Genomic DNA, 24,544 nt, shown 5'->3' on the forward strand with positions numbered 1-24,544 from the left:
ATTTCAGGTGGTATGGAGCAAGAAAGGGAGAGACCATTTCCTCTGCATTCAAAGGTCAAATCTCCTACAGATGTTAGGAGGTTAGAACCCTGGGCCTGCTCCAAAGAGCCAGATTCTGAGGTCCTCAGATCCCCAGCTTCAGCACCAATGCTCCCACGTGAGTAAAGAGATAGGAAGGCCATGGATGAATGAGGTGCAAATTTCCCAGCATGCTTTGTTCCAGCTGGAGCTGGGTTAGAATCACAACTCGTGCACAGGAGTAGTTGCAGGGAAGAACAAGGAAGCTCATGGCATCAGAGCATCGTTCCCAGACTGCCACCTGTTACATAATGACTGCTATTATGTGGATGGGCTGACAGAGGACATTTTTCATACGAGTGAGGCTGAGAAATTGAAGTCTACACCACGGACCCGTAACTGCTTCTAGACTTCCAGGGATCTCAGCTCCTGGTTTAAATATAAAGTATATTGAACTTTAAGGTGTTTTTCACCGCCCACCAGAAATACTGGGTATTTTTCATACCCAGCCAAATACAAGCATTGGTTTTGCTGAAAGGGTGTGTCTAGGAGCTGATTTCTGATTTCTCAGTTAACACCGGCTGCTTCAACCTGTACAAATTAGACCACAATAATATTTCAGCATTACTAAATGATAAATTCCATTCCTTGTTGTAGAACATTCCATCATGTCCTAGTGATTTCAGGGGAGGTAACCAATTCATCCCAAATCCTCAAAAGGAAACTCATTTCAGTTGTGTTTATTTTGAAACAAGAGTACCCTTTTTTTTTTAATTTTTCTTAATGTTTATTCATTTTTGAGAGATGAGAGAGACAGAGCATGAGCAGGGGAGGGGCAGAGAGAGAGGGAGACATAAAATCCAAAGCAGGCTCCAGGCTCTGAGCTATCAGCACAGAGCCTGACGCGGGGGTCAGAGCCATGAACCATGAGATCATGACCTGAGCTGAAGTCGGACGCTTAACCGACTGAGCCACCCAGGCTCCCTGAAACAAGAGTACTCTTTATGAGCCTTGTCAAATACAAATACACAAAGGCAAGGCTTCCCTGTTGTACACGGCTTTCCCGCTCCTGGATCAGTGTCTGCAGCAGGTCACAATCAGACAAGAAGTAGCAAGCAGAAGGTTTTTAGTAGCAGAAAGCCAGCTAAAGCGTGTTGAAGAAATAGTGATTTATTTTTCTTGCATAACAAGCGCCCCAGATGGTGGTGGTACGAGATGGCTCCGCATTTCTCTCAGCCTTTCCTAATGGTCAAGAAGGCTATTGCAGTTCCAGGCATCAGGTCGGACTGACAGCAAGAAGGAGGAAGAAGGAAGACTCTTTTCCACCTTACATCTCTTCGGTCCCAACTGGGTCTACCTTGACCAACAAGTGGCCAGGCAGGATAGAATTACAACTCTAGACTAATCATTATTACTTCTTAAAATATTTTATTTATTTATTTTTGAGAGAGAGAGAGACGCATGCACATGCCTGCGGGAGAGACTCCAAGCTGTCAGCACAGAGCCCAACGCGGGGCTCAATCTCACAAGAACCAAACCATGAGATCATGACCTGAACCAAACTCAAGAGTCAGACGCTTAATCAACTGAGCCACCCAGGCTCCCCTAGACCAATCATTATTTATCCTGGAGGTAGGACCACCCTCCTTCAGATCCAGTAGTCCCCACTTGCTGTCTCAATTCGTAGGGTTCTATAGTTCTATTAGCAAGCCAGAGGCAGGGTGCTCTTCATATGTTTGGTGCTTCTCAGTTAGAGAACTACCCCTAAAGATTACAGTTAAAATAGAAAGTATCAGAGATCCACCGGTTAAGATGCATTGTATCAACCTGAATCCATAATGACAGCTCAGTGACGCCCACAATATTGCCAGAAGGAATTTGGAATATGTCTTCAGTGAGTCTGAAGTCCTGATAAGAAAACAAAAGGATTCAGGTTGATATTCTTGTTTCTTCTTTGAGCCTCAAGCTGTAACTTTGGGAGAGAAAGGAGAGCCAGGGGACGTGACTTGGAGAATATCTACATGTGGAGCATTTGGGACCAGCATTCACTGTTCTGGACCATAGGAAAGCAGGGCCTCACCCTCTGGGTGAGAACAGGGAGTAACAGGGAATAACCCTCCCAATACAGGAAAGAATGATCTTTGGCAGGAGAACCAGGGGCCAGTTGAAGGCGGTTCAAATTGGAAGTTTGTGGGAAAGGAAGAAACAAACCAAGATCCTGCCACAAGACCAGGTCCTCAGAGGACAGTGGATAAGCTGCAGTCAGGAGAGGCAGATGGAGAAGTGTCCCCAGGGGGAAGCCAGGGGACAAGAGCCTTGTGACCTTAGAGGTCTGCATGTGGACTCTGTCCAATTCCACAACTGTTTCCTAAACGCCTCCTGAATGCCAGGTTCTGTTCCAGAACCAGACATTGAACACAAAACCAAACTCAGCCCTGACCTGGAGGCTCTCTTGGGCTAGACAGAACTTGGGCTAGATAGAACTTGGGCTAGACAGAACTTGGGCTAAAGAGAAGGGAGACAGTTGACATGTCATCACAGGGTCATTGGAGATAGGGGGCAAGGGCAGGAGGTGGGGAGCCTTGGGACTCTGAAAAGCATTAAACTAGAATGCATTAAACTAGAATGAACTCTTCATCAGGCCCCAAAGCAGAGAGGACAGCAGATGGATGGCATAGAGGCCTTAGAGAGCCTGGTGTATTGCACATGGAAGAGGCATTGGGTGAGCCCTGAGTCTGGACACTGACCAACCCAAGCTGAAATGTCAGCAGGAGCAGAGAACCCCCATCTCACAAGCATCCCTGATACATAACAGAAGAGAACTTGACTTGAACACTGCAATGGAAAGGCTTGTTTTGAGTAGGAAAAAAAAAAGGTCTAAAGGAATTAGAGTATAAATATACCTGTTTACAAAGCATTGGACTTCATTCAGCCTAGCTGAAATATTTTGTTGACATGGGTCCGTTTTCTGGTGACCTTCACCGAGTCTATTAAAATGCATCCAAGCTGTTATACGGCATCCCTTCTGATCTCAGGTATCTCCTCCTTCAAAATGAAGGCTGTGAATAAAATCTTATTCTTCCCAATTAACTTTATGCCACATAATACACTGGTTTTAATGAGGTAAGAACCATGTTCAGGAGGTGTTTTACAACTGAAAGTGGGTTTTAAAGGAAGTCTCACCCTGCACAGATGAGCTGAGGACTGCTGTGTGCTGAAAAGAGAATAGTGAGCAGCCGGGGAGGGAAGGGGTATGTGCTTGGGGGAGTCAGCTGTCAGGGGGTGGGCTCTAAGTCTCTGGAAGATGAAAAACCAGATAACTGAGGTGGGGTCAGATGTGAGGAGTGGTATGAAGTGACTGCCAGAAACAGGCATTACATATAAATAGGTAATGAATAAATAAATCAACATGGAAATCACAGACTTGTCACCTGTTTAGCAAACATCCACAAGGTCATGTGATAGAAAACAAAGGAGGGATAGACAGGAAGACTTGTTGGAGGAGGTGGCATTTCAGCTGGCATTTGCAGGATCAAAGGGGCCAGCCAAGGAATAAAGGGAAAAGTATTCCTGGCATAAGGAACAGTAAATGCAAAGGCTCTGGAGAGAAGGAAAGAACTTGGCGTGTGCAAATGAAGGGAGACCAGTGTGATGGAACACAGACACAGTGTGATGGGGCACAAACAATTTAAAAAACAAAAGAACCGGTTTTGTGGGGCGGAAATGGGGAGGCAGCTTTTGTTTTTTTCTTAACTATGTTGGGAAGAAGTTGAAGAGCTTTAAACAGAAGAATGACATGACCCAGGAGCCTCACAGAAACCAGTTCAGAGGCTGAAGTTAAGGTGGACTAGCAAGTAGCAGCAGGGTGGATGGAATCCAACAATTCAGGAAATATTTGGGAGGTAGGGTTGTGATGGATGTGAGGCAAAGGTAATGGAGGGCTCCAGACTGATTTCCAGACTTGGAGCTTGACTGGGCAGGGAGAGGTACAGTTGGCTGAGATGGCAAAGCCTGGGGAAGCACAAAGCCAGGAAGCAGGAATTAAGAATTCTGTTCCGACGTGCATTGAGACACCACATGGGACATACATCGACAGTGATATATGAGCACAGCCCCAGGAAGAGGAGTGGAGTGGGTGTGTGGGCTGGTGTTTACGTCAGGAGAACCAGGTGACATCACCTAGGGAGATCATGTAGGTAAAAAGAGAAGAGGGCCCCCTATTTAGAGGTTCAGCTGGGGAAGTGGAGGAGGCAGAGGGAAGGAGAAGTTCAGGGGACAGGAGGAAAAACAGGAGCGTGGCCTCTCGGAAGTCAGAAGAGAGTGCTGTATGCAGGAGGGCAAGTGCCCAGCCTTCAGATGCTGCAGGGAAATTGAACAGGATGACAGAGAACCATCCCTGGAGTCATGCACATGGAGGTCGCTGGTGCTGTGGACAAGTGTTTCAACAGATGGATGAATGTGGACATTAGAGGGATTTGCCAAGGGAAAGTGCAGTGCTGCAGTGAAGTGTATGCATTCTTTGAGATGGTTTACTAAGAGTGAAGCCCAGAAATGTGGCAGAAGGTGGAGAGGTGTAGACCCCTTGATTTCTTCTCTTACTAGCATCAAAAGCAGTTTCTATACCACATACACACACGTTTGCATTATCATTCTGAACCAAAGCATGGGAGCCCACCCTGTGGATGTACCGTGTCCTAACATGTGTACCCAGACTCCCATCTTGTAACTGTCTTGCTTCTTACCTGCATTGCGTGTTTATAAACACCACGGCAACAAAAACCCTTGTGTGTGCATCCTTTTTACACTTGACCACATATTTCCTGAGGGTCAATTTTTTTTTGTTTTTGTTTATTTATTATAAGAGAGACAGCACGAGTGGGGGAGGGGCAGAGAGAGAGAAAGAGAGAGAATCCCAAGCAGACTCCATGTTGCCAGCACAGAGCCCAGTGCAGGGCTCAATCTCATGGAACTGTGAGATCATGACCTGAGCTGAAACCAAGAGTTGTATGCTTAACCTCCTATGCCAGCAAGGCACCCCTGAGGGTCAATTTTTAGACATGGAGCTTGAAAAGAAAAACTGGAAAGAAAGGCATGACCTAGAATTTCTTCATAGACCATTCTCCAGTAACCTCTTCTTGAAACCAGAATTCCTCCCTCAATTCTACAGCTAAAGGGGAACCTAGAAATCAAATTCCCTAGTTTTTTAATGGAAAGTTACTAAAATGAAGAAAATAGGAGTATTCAAATTATCAGACGCTCAAGGTACATTCCAGTAGGTTTCATTATTTTTTTCTTTCTTTCTCTTGACCATTTTCCACTTGTCCATTCTTATCCTTCCTGCTGACATCTTCCCTGCCTAGGTTTTTTCTCTTTCCCTTTTCCTGCCCCCATCCCTCCTTCTCCCTCTCTTCCCCCTCCCCCTCCCTCTATCTTTTCCCTCTCTCTCTCTCCCCCCTTCTCTCTCTCTCCCTCCCCCTGTCTCTTCCATCTCCCACTATATCTCCCCCAGTCTCCCTCTCTCTCTCTCCCCTCCCTCTCCCCCATCCCATCTCTCTCTCTCTATCTCTGTTTGCCTTACTCCTCTGTATCCAGCAATCCCTCTGTCACCCCCTATCAATTCCTTTAGTTTGCCCTTTGTAAATATGTCTGAATAGTTTTAGTGAATGATTAAGCTGTGCACAGATTTATAAATACAGGCCTATATTCAGCAATATTATGGTAAACTTGCTGCTCTCACAGAACTCTTCTGGGTGAGTGAATGACAAGGGAAGGAACATTTTCCTTTTAGGTAGAGAAGGAAAAGAAAGTGCATTGAAAGCTGTATGCAATGGAGAAATGTCTACAGACCAGGAAATATTTGTAGCCAGTCCACACATTCACTTCATCCTTGCCCTGCTCACCTGGTTTAACTGCCATTGGCATCACATAGATTTTCAGAGACAGGCTGGTGTGTTGCCTGCCTGCCTGTGGTGACTTCCTTTAACAAGCCATTCTTGGTTTTACACAGGTGGGAGTCTTTAGTCCTTGTGCTGATGTATCTTGTCTACATTGTCATCATGAAGTAAGTAAAATGTCTTCTTGGTTTTCTTTTCCAAAACTGTTTTCTACATTTAGCATTATGGGATAGTGTGGAAAGGGAAACGGAGGGGAAGGCAGTTAGCTGGCCAGCTTTCAATGCAGTCTGTCACAAACTCATTTGTCCCCTCAGCAACCTGCTGTGAATCACTGCAGTTTTGATTAGTAACAATAGCAAAGATTCTTCCAACCCACATGTGATGACGGAATCAAAGCTTTTAGTGTTTAACTTGAGAGATCTGACAAACCCTTGCACCCTCTTTAAGACCTGGCAACCTAGCTTTTGGCTCTTTGGGATGCTTTAAACTCTCATACAAGAAAGGAGGTAAAACTCACTATGTTATGCTTCTATATAAGGTGATGAAGATGGGACCAGAGCTAATTAAGAGATGAGTAAAACCACGGATCAAAAATCTACAGACTTCCATTATTCATATTGCATTAGTCATCTATTGCTGGGTAATAAATGACCCCAAAATGTAGTGGCTTAAAACTAGAAGGATGTGTTATCTCATTACAACTTCTGAGTTAGGTGTCCAGGAGCACTTAACTTGGGAGTTCTAGATCAGGGTTTTCCTTGAGATTGCAGTTAAGAGGTTGGCTGGGGTGGCCATCACCTACTTAACTGGGAATGCAAAATGGCGCACTTGCAGTGTTGGCGAGCTGATACTGGCTGGAGTCCTCAGTTTCTCAACACATAGGCCTCTCCTTGGGGTTGGTTGAGTGTCTCCACAACAAGGGAACAGGTGAGTCAAGAGAGAGAGCTAGAAGGGCCCCAGTGCCTTTTATAATCTGGTCTCACTAGTCATATACTGTCACTTCTGCCATATTCTATTTATTAGAAGTAAGTCTAGCCCACACTCAAGGGATCTGCTTCACCTTTTAAAAGGAGGAGCGTCAAAGAATTTGCAGATGTATTTTAAAACCACCACTTCATATGTTCTTTTTCCCCTGGAGTTTGGGTGGCTTACTCTTTGTATCAAGAATTAAATTGCTGGTGTTTCCCTTACTCTAAGGTAAAGCTGTGAACCTGCTGGTTCATCTTTTTGCCAAGTACCATTGAGATGAGGAGCTTATAAATAATGCAGAGACACTTCATGCTGCAGCTGCTGGACCCCCTGGGAACGGTTTCTTTCATTCTAAATTAACCCATACTTCCCCCAGCGTATGTGGCTACTTCTCAGGGGGCATGAAAGTAGAACACGTTCAGAAATTTCCAGTTTGGACACATCAGGTAGCCGTCTAGAATTTGACATGTCAAGTTGTCTTTGCTGTTGAGGTCTGACAAAAATTAATTCTGGCCACTAGTGTCTGAGAGATGTGTTTGGAGAAATCAGTCTGGCCATTGGCAAACGTCACATTAAGAGTAAAGGTAGGAACAGGCTTAGCTGATGTTCAGTGTGAGCTGTAAGCGATCTGCCGTCAGTCCACTCAATATGGCGTCCAGCCTTCACCTCCGGAGCTGTCCTGATACCCGGGTCTTATTACTAGAAGAGCATATTTCTAGTGTATCCTGGTATGGAGTTACCATGGGGTAACTGACAAAGAATCAGGTGCTTTTACGACTCATCACCTTCCATTTAAAAATACCGATTAAATGGGCTCCCCCCAAAACCAGAGTTGGCCCACAGGCCTTCCAGAGTTTCTAGACCCCAGAAGAAAAGTCTTTGAAAGCATCTTGCTCCTCTTTCTCTTAAATAGCAAAACCATTAGGGAATCAGGGCCACTATGAGGAGGCCTCAATAATGCACACATCTTCTTTCAGTGTTTTTTAAATTGATTATTTCACTCCCTTTTTTTTTTTTAACTTTTTGAGGCTCTAAGTTCGAGTTCCCAAAGAGTCAAGCGTCCTTTTCTTCCCCTTTGAAAAGGTGAATCAGTCAGTTATTCCAGAAGAATTGACTGAGTTACTACTCTGTGCCCAACATTGATCTTGGGTTTTGAATCTGAATTTAGATGACAGTTTGTCCCATTGTGCATTCACTAGGGGCTTCACAGAATAAGGAAGGCTCACAGCAGAGCAGGTCTAAAGGGAAGGAAGGTTGAGGAATTTTGCTAGCATGCATAGTGTGACCACTGCACCCCTCTACTGAACCATCGTAAAGCCCGTGAGTTGCTGGCAGGGCTTGTGTACATTAAGATAACACTGTGAACAATTTCTCTCCTCGCCCCCAAACTATGCCCAGTGTGAAAGCTAATGAGGTGTGTTTCTGCTGATGCCTCAACTTTACCAACCTTCCAGCTGCTCAAACCAGCAGGATGCAAATAAAATGGGGAATGGCAGCTACTGTGCTCACAGAATTTTCTGCATAAATTCTGGTCCCAAGTTCTAAATTGAAATCTCTGCTTTTTAGCCATCCCCATCCGCAATCAGAGGCTTTAATCATTGGGTTTTATAAAATCTGATTTATAAAATTGCACGCTCCACAATAAAATAGCTTCAGGGTGCAGGCACAAAATTTAAAACATTCAATTAAAAATATAAAACTGAGTAGCATCAGTTAAAAACAGCATATATTAGAGTTGTCAGCTGCCTCCTGGGTGGATGACTTTAAACATTCTGTGTGAAGGTCAAAAAGCAATTTTAGTTTGGCCAAGTAGACAAAGATCTTAAGGGAGCATGAGACATACTTGGCCTTAGTGAGGACTGATTTCTGTATATCTGGGTTCCTTCTTGGGATTTGGCCCCCAGGTGAGGCAGTGTAGTTTGGTGGTTGAGAACAAGGGTGTCACGTTCAGCTCTGTCTGGTCACAGCAGTAAGACCTCGGCCAAGTCATTCAGCCATCTTGAATCTGTTTCTTCTCTTCCAAAACAGGATTCATAATGCCTCCTACCACAAAGGTTGTTTGTAAGGATGAAATGTGACAGCATAGTTAAGTTATTAACCAATATCTGGTTTCAAGAAAGCTCTCATAACAATACTACATGTAGTGTTATTACCTTGTTATCCAAATCCAAATAAATGTGTAACATACAGTTGCACTGCAAGTTGGTATATCTATGGATTCTGAGTCAAGATGACAGAAATACTGCCTCTCCCCCATAGCTCTATCAGTAGGACAAGATATTCTTTTTGAGTTTAGAAAGTGGGAAGACCTTTTCATTAAGAAGAATTTGAATATTTACAAAAGCCAACAGAATAGTATAACAAACTCCCCATGCTCATCACCAGCCCTGATGGCCAGCAGCCCACACCCCTATCCATTTCCTTCCCTCTATATGATTTGAAGCCCCAGACAGCATACCAGTTCATCTATAAAAATTTCAGTACACATCTCTAAAAGGACTCACTTTTCATACAACCACCGCGTCATTATCAGACCCGAAAGTGTGTGCTACTTCTTTAGTGTATTTAATACCAAATCTGTGTTCAAACTTTTAATGATCTCATGAATGTTATTTCTTACAATTTTCTTTTAATCTCATAAATCTTTTTAAAATCAGAATCCAAATAAATGTCACTTGTTATAATTGGTTGTTTCAACTTAAAAAAATTTTCTTTGATGTTTATTTTTTTTTTGAGAGAGAGAAAGAGAAAGAGAGAGAGAAATAGAGTATGCACAGGGGAGGGGCGGAGAGAGAGGGAGACACAGAATCTGAAGCAGGCTCCAGGCTCCGAGCTGTCAGCACAGAGCCAGACACAAGGCTCGAATTCACAGATCGTGAGATCATGACCTGAGGTGAAGTCGGCTGCCCAATCAACTGAGCCACCCACGTGCCCCTTTTTTTCTTTTTAATTTTTTTTAATGTTCATTTATTAGAGACAGACAGAGACAGAGCATAAGCATGGGAGAGGCAGAGAAAGGGGGAGACACAGAATCTGAAGCAGGCTCCAGGCTCTGAGCTGTCAGCACAGAGCCTGATGCAGGGTTCAAACTCAAAAACCACAAGATCATGACCTGAGCCCAAATCAAGTGCTTAACCAACTGAGCCACCCAGGTGCCCCGAGTTGCTCCAACTTTTAATCTACAAATCCCCCATCTGTTTTTTTTTTCCTTGCAATTTATTCTTCGACAAAGTTAGATTATTAGCTACACAGGCTCCCACAGTTTGGAAGTTGTTGGTTACATCCGGGGCTATGGTGCATCCTGTTCTTCTGACCTCTGTGTTTCCTATATGCCAGCCATCAATCCAGTTCAAGGTAGACTGTGTCCCAAGTGGTGGTGAATTCTGCCATCAACAGGCACATTGATGTCTCCTGTCTGTGGTTTTGGCAGCCACTGATGCTCAGGATCTAGCTCCATCATTTCTTTAGGTTTGCAAAATAGTGATGTTCTGGTTCTGTTCTCCACCTCTTATAAAGAGTGCTCTAGGATTGGCCTGCCCGGTTCCCTTTTCACAGAAACCACCATTACCTTTGACTAGTTTTATGTTCTCTCCCTCACATAATGGAGGGTGAACCGCAACTCCCAGGGAGTACAGGAAGGGGCTGTCCAGCCACAGAGGGTCCCTCCATCTATTCCACGATAGCTGTCATATCCCAGTGGGCCCAGCCACCCAGTGCTGCTCTGACTGAAGTATAGGTTCAGTGAAGAGTTCTCCACAGAGCCTCCTGTCTGCAGCAGCAAAAAGGGTGTGGAAGAGAAGCTTGTGTGAGGAAATACAGCTTGAGTGGCCTGCCAGCTGGCAATTTAGAGTTGCCATGCCTGGCTGCAGTTCCTCTGGGAGGCCAGAGATCAAGCTGGAGAGACACCTCAGTGGGTTGTCCCATGGCCAATAAGCCACCAAGGCCTTTAGGTCTTCGAGCGGTGCAAAAAGCAGCAGTGGCCTACAACACCCTGGGAACAATGCCCCCTCCCTTTCCCCAAGAGTTTTCTAGGATTCCTCTTTGGTAAGGGGGGTGAGGTCTTTTAATACTAAAGATAAAGGGACCAGAACATTTACCTGCCAAAAACGTGCTAGGAATTTGAATAAGCTTCTTCCTTTTTTAACACACATGTAAGATGAACTGCACAATGTTTTCACTCAGTCATTCTAAGGATCATAGCCCAGAATTTTTTCTATGAAGCCAGCAGCCCATCAGACCTGGAATTATAGCACAGCATTAAAGTTTTTTTATGTTTATTTATTTTTGAGAGAGGGGGACAGAGAGTGAGTGGGGGAGGGGAAGTGAGAGAGGGAGACACAGAATCCAAAGCGGGCTCCAGGCTCTGAGCTGTCAGCACAGAGCCTAAAACGGGGCTCGAACTCACAAACCATGAGATTATGACCTGAGCCAAAATCGGATGCTTAACCGACTGAGCCACCCAGGCGCCCTAATACAGCATTAACAAGAGATTCACAGGATCCCAACCTGTGATTTTAGAAAACCAAACACAGACAGAGACCTAGAGTGCCAGCCAGACTGTGACACACTGGGTAGCAGCGTGGATGTGACACCTGCTCCTTCCTCCTTCCCCCCACTGAGCAGGTCCCTGAGAGCAGTGGGTCCTGGAGACATGGCCAAAAGAAGGTAGACCTTGCCCATCCCACTGAGCCTCATGGCGACCCTTCCACACACAGACTGCAAGCAGGGGACCTCAATCCTGGGGTGCCTCCATTGACCTTGAAGAGGCTGCAAAGAAAGCAGTGGGTCTCTATTTATTATGTAATGTTGGTTTTATTTTCATTTACCATAGATCCTTAAATTGGAAAATAGGACAGTGTGCATTTTCTGCAGGGAAAATGGGAGGACAAAATAATAACAATGATAATAACACACCAGGACTGGGAGCTATGCACAACACTGGATGGGGGATGGGAAATGGGGCAGCAGCAAAAGCTGACAGACTCCTTCTGCTCATTACTTTGTTCAGATATAACGCTTGCATCCATCAGTGCTTCGAAAGGAGAACGAAAGGTACTGGAAACATGGTCAACGGCTTAGCCAACAATGCAGAAATCGATGACAGCAGCAATTGTGACGCAACTGTGGTGCTACTCAAGAAAGGTAACCGCGTGGAGCCTGGGTCCAAGGAAGGAGCACTGGGAGGCTGCCTGGGGCGCCATGGCTGGGTTGGCCGGATGCTGCCTGTCCCAGAGCAGACCAAAGGAGAGAAGGGTCTGGTCCCCCCTGCCTCCCTTTGGCTACATCCTGGGGCAGTCATACCTGGTGATGAGCTGCCTGGGAAAGTTTCCCGAAGTTTTTGAGCAAAACATTTGCTGGGAGTGACAAGGGGGAGGGAGAATTAGGACAGGACCATATAGGAGAGAAGACTGGGGAGAGAGGGTGGTTTGAGGTATTGACTGTCACAATTTGGCTGTATAACCATGAAGCAAGTGGGCCTCAATTTTCTCTTCTCCCAAATGGGGATAACCTTTTAACGAGTAGAGGAGATAAAATATATAAAATATTCCATTTGCGATAATTGTTGTTAGTGTATTACTATATCCAAATTCACTTTCAGTCCACATTACCTCAGTTTCCAAGCTGAAAAATGACATGGTAAATTACTCCCTCCCCTTTTTTTTACAAAGTAATTCTTGTAGTCAATAGATTCTCATTCCATTAAGCAGTTGATATACTAAAAGAACTAAGATAGTGCTCCCTAATAATATTCTTTCTTAGAGGAACATAGAAAATTGTAATTTACATTTGCCTTAGAATGTGTTTTGTTTTTCACTTAATTTCTTTTAACTTCCTCCAAAAATGTGTGGGTTTATTTCTGCTTGGTCCCATATGGTTGCTTTGTAGGAAAAACAAAAAAGAAATTAGAAAATCTATGTTATTTTCAAATATATGTCTGAGTTTGAAATCTGTGGGTAATTATTTGAATTTGAAAATTGATTATGTGACACACTTCTCTACTTATGTTTAACCAAAGACTTTAGAGTATTCAGTGCCATCCCACATCAGAATTTAATCTCTTCCGGAGAGGTTTTAACCATAAAAGGAATACTCTTAGGGAACCAAAAAGAGCTACCTCCTATTAGTCAGTGTTTCCAGAGATCATTTGATGGTTTAGTGGCTTGGAAAACAGGAGTGAGGACCAGGAGAGTGTACGTCCAGGTACCTGTGAGCTGTGTGCTTGAATTGCACATTCATGGAGAGGGAACTTGGGCCTTGGTGAAACTTTTTTTATCAGGCCTGTCAGCAAATCTTGTGTACCAATTTTGGTCCCACTGGACCTTGGGCCTCTGTAATGTGGCCAGCTCAGCCACCTACACCTGTTTGTCAGCCCTGCTCGTAGACTGGGCTACAGCAGTGTTCGTGTTTCTCCACTAAGCCCTCCACTGGACATTAAAGTCAGTTCTGCAGCTTTTAACAGCTCAGAACATTGAACATTGTTGACATTTGAAAGGCAGAAAGGGTTACTAAATATTATTGGGATCTTTCCTGTGCCCAGGGAAAAAAATCCTTTGAAGACACAGAAGAATTCTCTTAGGTTATCACTCATTCTTACTGTGCCAGTGAATGATGCTTAAATTGTTTCAAGACATTTCAAATAAGCTATATCAATGACCCTTATGGAAAGAAGAGTTTGACTCTTCTCCAAATTTTGCCCACTACAGCCTTCCTTGGATAGATGGCCAGGTGGTTGGATGGTTGGATGGATGCAAGTAAGGAAAAAAAGAAGGAAGGAAGGGAGGGAGGGAGGGAGGGAGGGAGGGAGGGAGGAAAGGTAGATGGGAGGATGGGCAGGTGGGTAGATGGATGGATGGATAAATGGACGATTGGGTAGATGAAGGAAGGATAGAGGGGTGGATGAGAGGATGGATGGATGGATGGATGGATAAATGAGTAGATAGGAGGGAGGGAGGAGGAGGGGAGGAAAGGGGAGAAAAGGAAGGGAAAAAAGTCTAAATTAATATCTCCTTCCTGCTCCTAGCCTCAATGTTTTCTTTACTTTGTGTTTTTAATTTCCCTAGCCAATTTCCACCGCAAAGCGTCAGTGATCATGGTAGATGAGCTGCTGTCAGCCTACCCTCACCAGCTTTCTTTCTCTGAGGCTGGACTTCGAATCATGATCACCAGCCACTTCCCCCCCAAGACCCGACTCTCCATGGCCAGTCGCATGTTGATCAATGAGGTATCTGGGAAACACTGCGTTAGCCTCTGAGCAGGGTGGGAGACTTTGGGAAGGGGAGGACATTCGTTGGTCTGAAAACAGAAATACCAAACTCAACATTGAACACAATAATATTCCTCAGATATTTCCCAACATCTTTGCTGATGGAGCCAGCTGTACATCCTATTTCTTGCTCTTCTCTCCACGTGTCCACGTGTTGAAAGATATGATCAGGCTCCCAGTCATATAGAAAAACTTTCTTATCCCCTCTACCTACCTTTTTCTTTTCATCTTTCATATGGGTAGAACCCTTTGATGTGAACTTGCACAGAAGCAGTTGCTAAATCAAGGTTGCCTTACTTTAAAGTAATGTAGTCTCTGACCTGAATTCTCCTGTGTAACCCTTTCTCTGGAGTGGCAGCCATATCGATACACACATTTTTGTGGCTTTCTCATATATGGACCAAGTGATTCCTACAGTCCAAAGAAGAAAGATAATAGTGCAGTGCCCAGGGAATTGAGAACGCTGACAGAAATGAAGGGCACATTGGAGAAATAGGATATTTTCTCTAAAGGGATTTGCAAACTCCTGTGGGTCATAACATATGAATCCTTCCTCCCAGAAGGAGGTTGTCTGAGTTGCTTATTACTTTGAAGAATCCCTGAAGACTTCACTGAAGAGTCTTCTGGAAGCATCTCCCTGTCACAGCCTGAAAAAGGTCCTAATAGCTGGTGTCCTAGTTGTAAGGATCTACAGTCCCTATGACTGTGGTAAGAATGTGACTTTCTCTTTCCAGAGGCAAAGACTCATAAACAGTAGGGCCTACGCCAATGGAGAATCTGAGGTGGCCATCAAAATCCCAATTAAGCACACCGTGGAGAATGGGACAGGGCCCAGCAGTGGCCCAGACAGAGGTGTGAATGGGACTCGGAGGGATGATGTTGTTGCTGAGGCTGGTAACGAGACAGAGAATGAGAATGAGGACAATGACAACAACGAGAATGATGAAGAGGAAGAGGAGGATGAAGATGATGATGAAGGACCATACACACCATTCGACCTCCCCTGTAAGAGGACCTATGTGTGGGCTGGGATCGGGGGCTATTTTGGGGCACTGAGTACATGTCCTTGACTTTGATGATCTTTTTGCCATCCAATTCAAAGAACTATCTCTATACATGAATATAGAAATATTTATATTAAATTCTACCATGGGCAAGACTCTGTTTTAGAGGGTTCAGAGATGAACAAGATGGTGACACATGATCATTAGCTGAAATGTGGGTTCTTTGACAAAATGTAAAATTTGTCGACACTTCATGGAGAAAGATCTTCTCTTAGCTGCTCTGTGGGACCTTTTGGTGCTAAGGAGGAAATTCTCACAATGTTGGGGAGACAGCTTGGTGCTCAAGGGAAGAAGCACGCCACCCACCTTCACCCATCCCGTTACATTTGGCTGGGGGAGCTGTTCTGCCAAGGCCAGTCTAGGGGAGCATGTGCAGCCTTCCCAGTTGGCTTTTGTTCTTCTGCTCACTTCCTACCCCTCACCCACCCCCCTACAGGTTTCTCCTTTCCCATGACCTAAAATACCACCAAGATACAGACCTAGCAAAAGCATCCCATCCCCAGCTGAATCTCATACAGTCACACTGGTAGCGGGAATCTCCCTGGTACCTTGAAGGGGACGAGCAAGGCATGTATAGTTTTCAGGACCCCAGCCACCAAGGCAGTTGTCCTCTCCTGACTGCTACCCAACAATGACTTGGCTATTCCAGAGACCTTGTCCTCCTACCCCACCCATTATTGGAATGAGTGGACCAAGCCCAAAGAATTCTACCTATTTGCCAGACCTTCCAGAAACTTCTGGCTGCTTTAGGAAAGAGTGCCCTGGTCAAATCTGTGAGGCTTAATTAATGTGTGCAACTTCTCCAGGATGTTTGAATTTCCAGGAGGACTGAATTCTGGAAGGATTGCTTGACCCACTTGAAAGGCCATTTAATGGTAGCATGTGGGTGTGGAGTCTCAGAGTTCTGTGCTATTTTCAGATGTGAGGGGACATCAAGTTGAACTTGGACCAGAGCTGCCCTCCTGTGCCCCCTCAGGGCTCCTCAGATCTCAGCCTCATCAAATGTTTACCAAAATTAACTAGACACTGTTCACTCAGATCCTATATCCCAAAGTCCCCAACTGCCCAGCCAGAGTTAAATCATTACTTGTTAGAAGGTTATCTTGACTGAAAAAAAGTATACTGGCTCATTACCCATTTTTCCACCTTTGGCTATATTTCTTGGCAACCTTCTTCCCTATCAGCCAGGACAAAAGCATTTTAAGGATGAAGTGACCAGTCCCCTCTAATTCTCCCTTATGAACTTTTATGTCCATTTTCTATTGCTGCATAACAAATCACCACAAATTTAGTGGCTTAAAACAGTGTGGCTGGGTTTCAGAGGCTCCGAAGGCCATATTAGAGGTGCAGACGGGACTTAGTCCTTACCAGAAGCCCTGGGGACAATCGTTCTCAGACACATGCAGACTGTTGGCAAAATCTGGTTCCTTGTGGTTGTAAGGCTGTCCTCTTTCCTTGCTGGCTGTCAGCTGGGGGTTGCCCACTGCCCTTGAAGGCCTGTGTTCTTCAAATTAGCAATGGTGCTTTGGGTGCTTCTCACGCTTCTAATATCTTGGCCCTCCCCTTCAGATTTTGAGGGGCCTAGATCAGGCCCAACTGTATAACCTCCCCATCAGGAGGTCAGCTCTGCTACATAGCATAGCATAGTCATGGAACTGGTAGCTCAGCCCCCCTTCACAGGTTCTGAGAGTCAGGGCATAGACTCTTGGGGGCCTACATCTCAAATTCTGTCTAGCCTGGCCTTTGCTTTCAGAGTTCACCACTGGCAGCCCACAACCAAGCTCTAAAAATAACTGTTTTGCTAAAGTCTTTCACTGATTAATTCTCTGTAAGGGGCCATGTCGGCCTCCCAGAAGCCCCAAGTACACCCCTCTACCTCACATTAAAGATACGTGTGTGACACCAGACGTCTGGCTTCCACAACTGAGCCTCGTTACTTAGTAGGACAAAGGGGCCCCCTTCGGATCACTTGTTTGTGTTTCTAACCTGAATGGGATAAATGCCAGGCCAACCATTGAGGTTTCAAGGTACGTTGTAACTGTTGCTCACCTTCCCTTCTCGTCTCAGGTTAGTTGCAGATGAGGAGGCCTGGGGCTTCCGGCTACATCATCCATCTTGTCTCCTCGTACATTAAGAGATGTGGCTGTAGATAAGGGCTCGGGAAGCCCACTTCGGGGCCTCCACATCCTTTGGAAGCACAGGCATGAGAGGAGAAAGGATGCTCTGCATGGTCCTGCCACTCCTCAGGATCTCTGCTTCATTCCTGGGCCTTCCTACCCACCGCCCCCCCACCGGCCCCACCCCTCCCCCCGCCCGAGCTACCAAGACATGAAATGGAATCCAAGGTCTTCACCTTGGGCATCCTTGATAAAATGGCTCTGATTCCGAAGGTCTGGTAGGAGGCCCAAGATTCTGCATTTATAACAAGCCCCCAGGTGACACTGGTGCCGCTTGTCTGTGGGCCACACCTGAGCCAGTGAGGGAGTAGCACCCTCACATGGCTGATCTTTACAGCTCCCCTGAGCCTTAGGGGAGCCTCATTCAGAGCCAGGTTCTCCCTTTGAAACAGAGAGTGGATTCGTCCAATTATGATCCTCTGTCCTCTTCCACCAACTGAGGCCAAACCCCATTCCCGGACTCACGAACTTTGATCTGAGTGTCCAGCAGACCCTTCCTTGGGCAGGGAGACCCCTTCAAGCAGTGGCCAACAGAGGCCACTCGAGGAGCTGGGAGGACTCAGTCTAGGAACATCCAGTTCCTCTGCACTAAGTTCCTTTGGCCTGAAAAAGGTCTGGCCACACAATGAGGACATTTCTCCTTTTCACGGTAATCTTGCAGGGGCGTGGGCTGTCTTTGTTCCTGTCACAGCTGTAGGGCTTTCTTCTCTCCAGAATTTGATTATAATGAGCATAATTAGTATTTAAGAAATTATGTAGAGGGACACCTGGGTGGCTCAGTTGGTTAGACAACCGACTTCGGCTCAGGTCATGATCTCACAGTTTGTGGGTTCGAGCCCCGTGTCGGGCTCTGTGCTGACAGCTCAGAGCCTGGAGCTTGCTTTAGGTTCTGTGTCTTCCCCTCTCTCTGCTCCTCCCCTGCTCACATTTTGTGTCTCTCTGTCTCTCAATAATAAGTAAACATTTAAAAAAAATAATAAGAAATTATGTAGAAGTATGTAAATACAGGCATATCTATGATGTATGTACATGTGCACACATACCTTGTGTATGCATATATGTGCACATACATGGGCATGCATGAATATAAGCATGTGCATATATGTGCAGTGTGCACATGTTGATATAATGTATATGTCTAACATGTTTATTCATATACTATATAAATTTCTATACTGTTTTATGCTTACATGATATATGCACAGATATTAACATACCTGTTTTTATATGTGCGTATAATATGTGTATAGGCTAAGCTCATATCGTATGTATGTTTTTATATACACCTATGCACAGTATATATGTATGTGCATATATATACATGTAAATTGCACATATATTCATATCTGTTGCATGAAGAAATTCTTACTATTGACTGTCAGAAATAGAAATGTTTACATAGGCAAACATACTTCCACAGAAAAAGACTCAATAGAAGTATGCCAAAATATGAGTATGTTTATCCTAGGTGGAATTATTGTTTAAATTTTTCTAGATTTTCCATTCTAAACTATTTTTATTGCCTGTATAGTTAGAACAAATTGATATATTTAATCTAGGCCTATGATAATGAGCAATGACTTTTTCTTCTCAATAGAATTAAGCTTCTTTAAAAACCCAGTAAGGAGTATAACTTAAGAACAGGTCCTTTGCTTTTTAGAGGCAAGTCACACTCAAAGGGATACTGTAATGCTCAGAGTCCCCGCTTCACGTCCCCTGGCTTCATCTCTCAGTTGCTGGCTGACTTCCGAGAAATCACATGATCACTGGTACATTGGGTTCATGCACAGAGAGTTTTGTTTTCTTCATTCATGGCTGTATCCTTAAAACCTTAAGCGGCACCTGGTGCACACTGGCAGAGGAGCATTCAATGAATATTCGTTAAATGAAGGAATAAACCTGTCCCCAGGGCACTCTCTTTGGATCACATAGCAATGGAAGAAACGATGGGGAAATATCCAGAAATACTGTTGACTCAGAGAGGAAAGGAAACCATTTTTACCTCTTTATTTAGAAATGGAAATTTAAGCTAGCTAAAATATGCACATGCATCACTGTGTTTATATGTGCATATAATATACATAGAGGTTAAATTCATATGGCATATATGTAAATCATATACACCTATGCAGAGTATAAGTTGAACATATATTCTTATCCTTGCATGAAGAAAGCCTTACCATTGACTAACAGAAATAGAAATGTTTACATGTGAATGTAGGTAAACACACTTCCACAGGAAAAAGAACACACCAAAATATAGGAATGTTCCTTATTTGCTGCTGCAGTTCCTCAAAATCACTTAAAAAGCACATTTCTGTATCACTGGGTTTGCTGAAGGAGCTGTATTTGTTACATTACATTCCAGATTATACTGATTGAATTTTTAAAGATTTTTTTAATGTTTATTCATTTTTGAGAGACAGAGAACGTGGGCGGTGGATGGGGCAGAGAGAGAGGGAGAAACAGAATCCGAAGCAGGCTCCAGGCTCTGAGCTGTCAGCACAGAGCCCGACGCAGGGCTCGAACTCACAAACCACAAGATCATGACCTGAGCAGAAGTCGGATGCTTAACCGACTGAGCCACCCAGGTTCCCCATACTGATTGAATTTCTGCTGTATGTTTGTTTTGCAGTGGAGCCATAACTCGCAGAAAGCATCTATATCATGAAACAGAAGACTCTTTTCTAGATATAAGGCCCTAACCAGAGTCAAGTCAGAACTTTCTAAAGCAGCTGAGAGAAGAAAACTCAAAATTCATTGGTGCTAACATGTACTGCTTCCAGCTTTACTTAATATCATTTTCTAAGCTCCTGCAGTCATAAGTTCCGATTTCTTTTTTTGTTTGTTTAATTTTCTGAAGAATTTCTGAAGGATGACAAAGAGCCAGATGGCAGTCATTCCCCTTCCCATTGGTGTATTTCTTTATAACTTTGATGGGGTGTGTGTATTTAAATTGGACCAAGTCTGTCTGTGCAGGGGCCTCAGGAAGACTGGAAGGCCAGTGAGGGAGTCCCCAGAGCCCAAGATGCGTAACTGACATCCCTACATCACAGGATTTAGCAGCACGCAGGACTCCAGGATACCTTTGGGATCCAAGGGTCTGACTATGTTCTGGATTCTACAGCATTTGTAAAAATGCTCACAAAAGTCCCCCGACAGCTTTCTTGCTTTGAAATCCAGCCAAACAGTCCCTGGTGTCTGTGGCATTTGTTCCCATCTCGTAGCAGCGAACTGGGAAAGTGCTGGATACCGCTATAAAATTACGAAATAAATTTCATTTAGCAGTTTATTAATCACTGTTCAAAGTGTCATTTTTAAAAATACCTCCTTAACTCTGGTGGGAGTATAAAATGGGACGATCATTTTTGGAAGACTTCTCAACAGTTTCTTAACAAAGTTAGAAAAAACACCCACCCTGTGACTCAGCAGTTCTACTCCTGGGTCTTCAACCAAAGAGAGGTAAAAACATGCCCACCAAAAAAAGTATACAGGAATGCTCATGGCCACGTTAGTTGTAATACTTCAAAACTGGCAACAACCCCAAAGTCCCATCCACAGGAGGATGGATAATAAGTTGTGTATAATAAGACTATACAGCGATCTAAGCGGAATGAATTCCTGACACACTAATGAATCTCAAAAAACATGTTGACTAAAATCATGCACCATGTGATTTTCTTTATTTGAAGGTGGACAACAGGAAAAACTAATCTATGGTGGCAGAGGGTGGAGGATTGACTGGAAAGAGACTCAGGGAACTTTCTGGAAGGTGGAAATGTTCTTTTATCTCCATTGGAGCAGGGAGTATATGCATTTCTTACCAGAGGTATTAGCCCTTAAGCAGGATTGTAATAAAGGCCAAATGAGACCTGAAATGGTTGTCAAATCTGAGACGACAAGGAACTTATGGAAATAGAGTCATCAAAATAAGCATTTATGGGTATGCCTGAAACACAGAGCTCAGACAACACAGAGATGATAGGATCAGGTCATCACTGGCCAATCCATCACCTCATCCCTGAAAGCAGGTATTTAGAGAGCCAGAAATCAATGACTAATTTGCAAATTCGTATCAGCTTGAGATACCCCCAAGCAGTATTTTGACAACTTTGAGAGCTTTCAAACCATCTTTCAAGATTTCAGTGAGTTGACAGACAATATTGAGCAATTCCACTAGATGGCGCTGTGACCACTGACACTTTATAATCTTGTAAGGTTGTGTTATCTAATCATGGGGAGAAGAGACCCCAGGCAGACTGGTGGTCTGCCTAGCTCCCCTCCCCCACCTTCACCCCCACCCCCACACACTCCTCTCCCTTTGTGTCTGAGAATCATCCTCATCCTTTCCCACCTGGCCCCATTTGCCAAACCATCCTCCCAGCCCTGTGTGCTCAGAAGTGACATATCTGTCATTTGGGTGCCTAACTAGCAGGTGAGCAGTGGATACCTTTTTTTTTCCTACTGGGTTTTGAACGCCAGGTTTCATGGCTGGTGGAAAGCCATTTGTGTCTTTTATGTAAAGAACAATGTGATAAGGCTTATTTCCCAGGCCATCAATTAGGCTGTAAATGTCAGGGGCAAGCAGCATGGAGGGCTGGTAAAACAGAGAGAGGAAGCTAACTAATGTGCTTTCTGCCTTTTTAATTTTCCCAGCTGGAAAACTGGAAACAGTGAAGTGGGCATTCACCTGGCCACTGAGTTTTGTCTTATACTTCACGGTACCCAACTGCAACAAGCCACGCTGGGAAAAGTGGTTCATGGTGACATTTGCTTCCTCCACGTTATGGATTGCAGCCTTCTCCTACATGATGGTGTGGATGGTGAGTAGACTCAGGACCCCACAGCATTGCTAGATCTCTTTAGAGGGAAAAATGTGCTCCAATCAGAGGGGAATAGGGAGTGGGGTTTCAGCCCAGTAACTGTATCAGTCAGCCATTACCTCAGGAAACTGCCTAACAAACCATCCCTAAACTCAGTGGTTTAGAATCACAAGAATTTATCCTCCTGCTCACATATCTACAGGTTGACTGTGGTTTGAGTCATCTTAGCAGGCACTGACCGACGGAGCAGTTCTCCTTCCAGCTACAGCATGATTATGTTTGGTTCAGGCTGTGGGTGGGTTTCATGTCTACTCCATAGGTTTGCTCATTTTCCTTGGACCCTGTGGCTACCCGGGGAATGTTCTTCTCATGATGGATCATTGAAATGCTAGAGGACTGGTGGAAACATGAGTTGCCTCCTAGGGCCTTGGCTGGTGACTTGTGCCCAACATCAATGGGAGTAGGGAAAATATACTCTGCCTACTCTAGCCGGAAGAACAGCAGAGCCACAAGGCAAAGGGTGTGAAGGAAAGGCATGAAGAATCAGAGAGTAATAATTCCCTCTGTCACAGTCACTTCCCCTAACTGAGTCTCAGTTTACTGTCAACCAGTAAATAAGGTCATTAGACCCGGAGACCACTCAAGGGTCCTTTCTGAAGCTAAAATAATGATTCAAGGACTGGCATTGGTTGTGGGGCTATGGCTCAAAAGAGCCTCTGCCCCAAAGCCATTTTAAGGCAACACAACCATCCAGAGTGCATTGCCCATTTACAACTCTGCTTTTTAACTGGGGAGCAAACCTAGTCCAGTCAGAGTTAGGCAGAGATGAAAAGCTGTGACAAAACTGCTCAAATCTAAATTAATCTGGTTCAAACATTGAACAGAACTGTAATATAAATTCTGGAGAATTAAACCCAAGATCTAGGGGCGCCTAGGTGTCTCAGCTGGTTGGGCATCAACTTCAGCTTGGGTCATGATCTCACATTTCGTGGGTCTGAGCCCCACGTCGGGCTCTGGGCTGACATCTCGGAGCCTGGAGCTGCTTTGGATTCTGTGTCTCCCTCTCTCTCCGCCCGTCCCCTGCTTACTCTGTCTCTGTCTCTCTCTCAAAACTAAATAAACATTAAATCCAAGGGCTAAAAAAAAAAAAAAAAAGGTTCTGAAGAGATTATTTTGGAAATCATGGCAAATTTGTAAACCTGACAGTTAACTCACAAATTATCCCTTGCCTTCAACATCAACAGATAATTTTTTTTGTTTATTTACTTTTGAGAGAGGGAGACAAAGACAGAGTGTGAGCAGGCAAGAGGGAGGGGCAGAAAGAGGGAGACACAGAACCTGAAATAGGCTTCAGGCTCTGAGCTATCAGCACAGAGCCCAAGGCGGGTCTCAAACTCACAAACCGCTAGATCGTGACCTGAGCTGAAGTCAGATGCTTGACTGACTGAGCCACCCAGGCGCCCCTGCAGATAATTTTTTTCTAACCCAAATCTTGTAGGGTTTCTCCCCCATGCAGGATTCATTGATGTTTTTATTTGATATATTCTTTGGGTGCCGTCTCTGTTCGAGTTTGGGGAATAGTTTTGGTGTTCCTAACCTCCAGGTGCTAGCTGGTTTTCCCAGGTCTACCAACCTGCAAGCCTACCAAGTGACCTGGAGTTGCCCCTCCTGTTTTCTTCCTTCCACCCTGGTGGAGGTTCTAAGAAGTTCTGAGAAATGGCCAAGAGTAAGGGAGAACACAAGGAGAAATACAAGACTTGGTCCCAGCTCCCTGGAGAATCGGTTCCCCAAACTCCAGACAAAACCGCAAACCTGGTAATAATGACACTAGCAAGAGCAGGAACCCCAGCTCTGTTCCAGACCAAATGCCACTGAGCCAAACCGGTCCCTGCAGGGACCTAGCTGAGGGTTAAGAAGGGAGAAACACAGCTTGGCCAGCTCCATTTCACAAAAGGTCCCTGGGAACAAGTGCATCTCACTTTCCTCCCTGGAGAGTGGGAGACAGAGAGCCCCAAGGCCGTCCCCAAATCAGTCCTGCACTGAATGGACATCAAGGGCATTTTCTGGTTTGAGAGGAAGAAGCCAGGTATCCCAGCGGTTTACCATCCCCCAAACCTTTGGATGGGGAAGGAGCAACTGTGACCTTTGGAGCCAAGTCAGGGATAGGTGTCTCTTACAGTGGGGCTGAGAGGCCAGGTAGAGCTGAAAAGAGAGTGTGCTACTTACAACACATGGTTTGCATTTCTCTTAATTTTCTGGAAAGTGAAGGCGCTCAGGTGGCATCGTGAAATGACCTAATCATCTCCGCTCCTGTGGATGGACCTCTCCTTAGGTC

At 44.8% G+C, this 24,544-nt stretch overlaps 1 protein-coding gene across 1 annotated transcript in view; it reads left to right on the forward strand.

Annotated features, from left to right (window-relative positions):
• SLC24A3 (solute carrier family 24 member 3) overlaps positions 1–24,544 on the forward strand; it is a 479,630-nt gene that overhangs the window by 425,896 nt on the left and 29,190 nt on the right. Inside the window, exons 9-13 of the mRNA XM_019462411.2 lie at positions 6,026–6,079; positions 11,890–12,023; positions 13,943–14,103; positions 14,880–15,150; positions 22,043–22,209. Coding sequence (XP_019317956.1) covers positions 6,026–6,079; positions 11,890–12,023; positions 13,943–14,103; positions 14,880–15,150; positions 22,043–22,209 — 787 coding nt within the window. The remainder of the gene's footprint in view (positions 1–6,025; positions 6,080–11,889; positions 12,024–13,942; positions 14,104–14,879; positions 15,151–22,042; positions 22,210–24,544) is intronic.

Source organism: Panthera pardus, unplaced genomic scaffold, assembly GCF_024362965.1.
Source record: "Panthera pardus isolate Hobbes unplaced genomic scaffold, ASM2436296v1 HiC_scaffold_25, whole genome shotgun sequence".
In the NCBI taxonomy this organism is placed as follows: domain Eukaryota; kingdom Metazoa; phylum Chordata; class Mammalia; order Carnivora; family Felidae; genus Panthera; species Panthera pardus.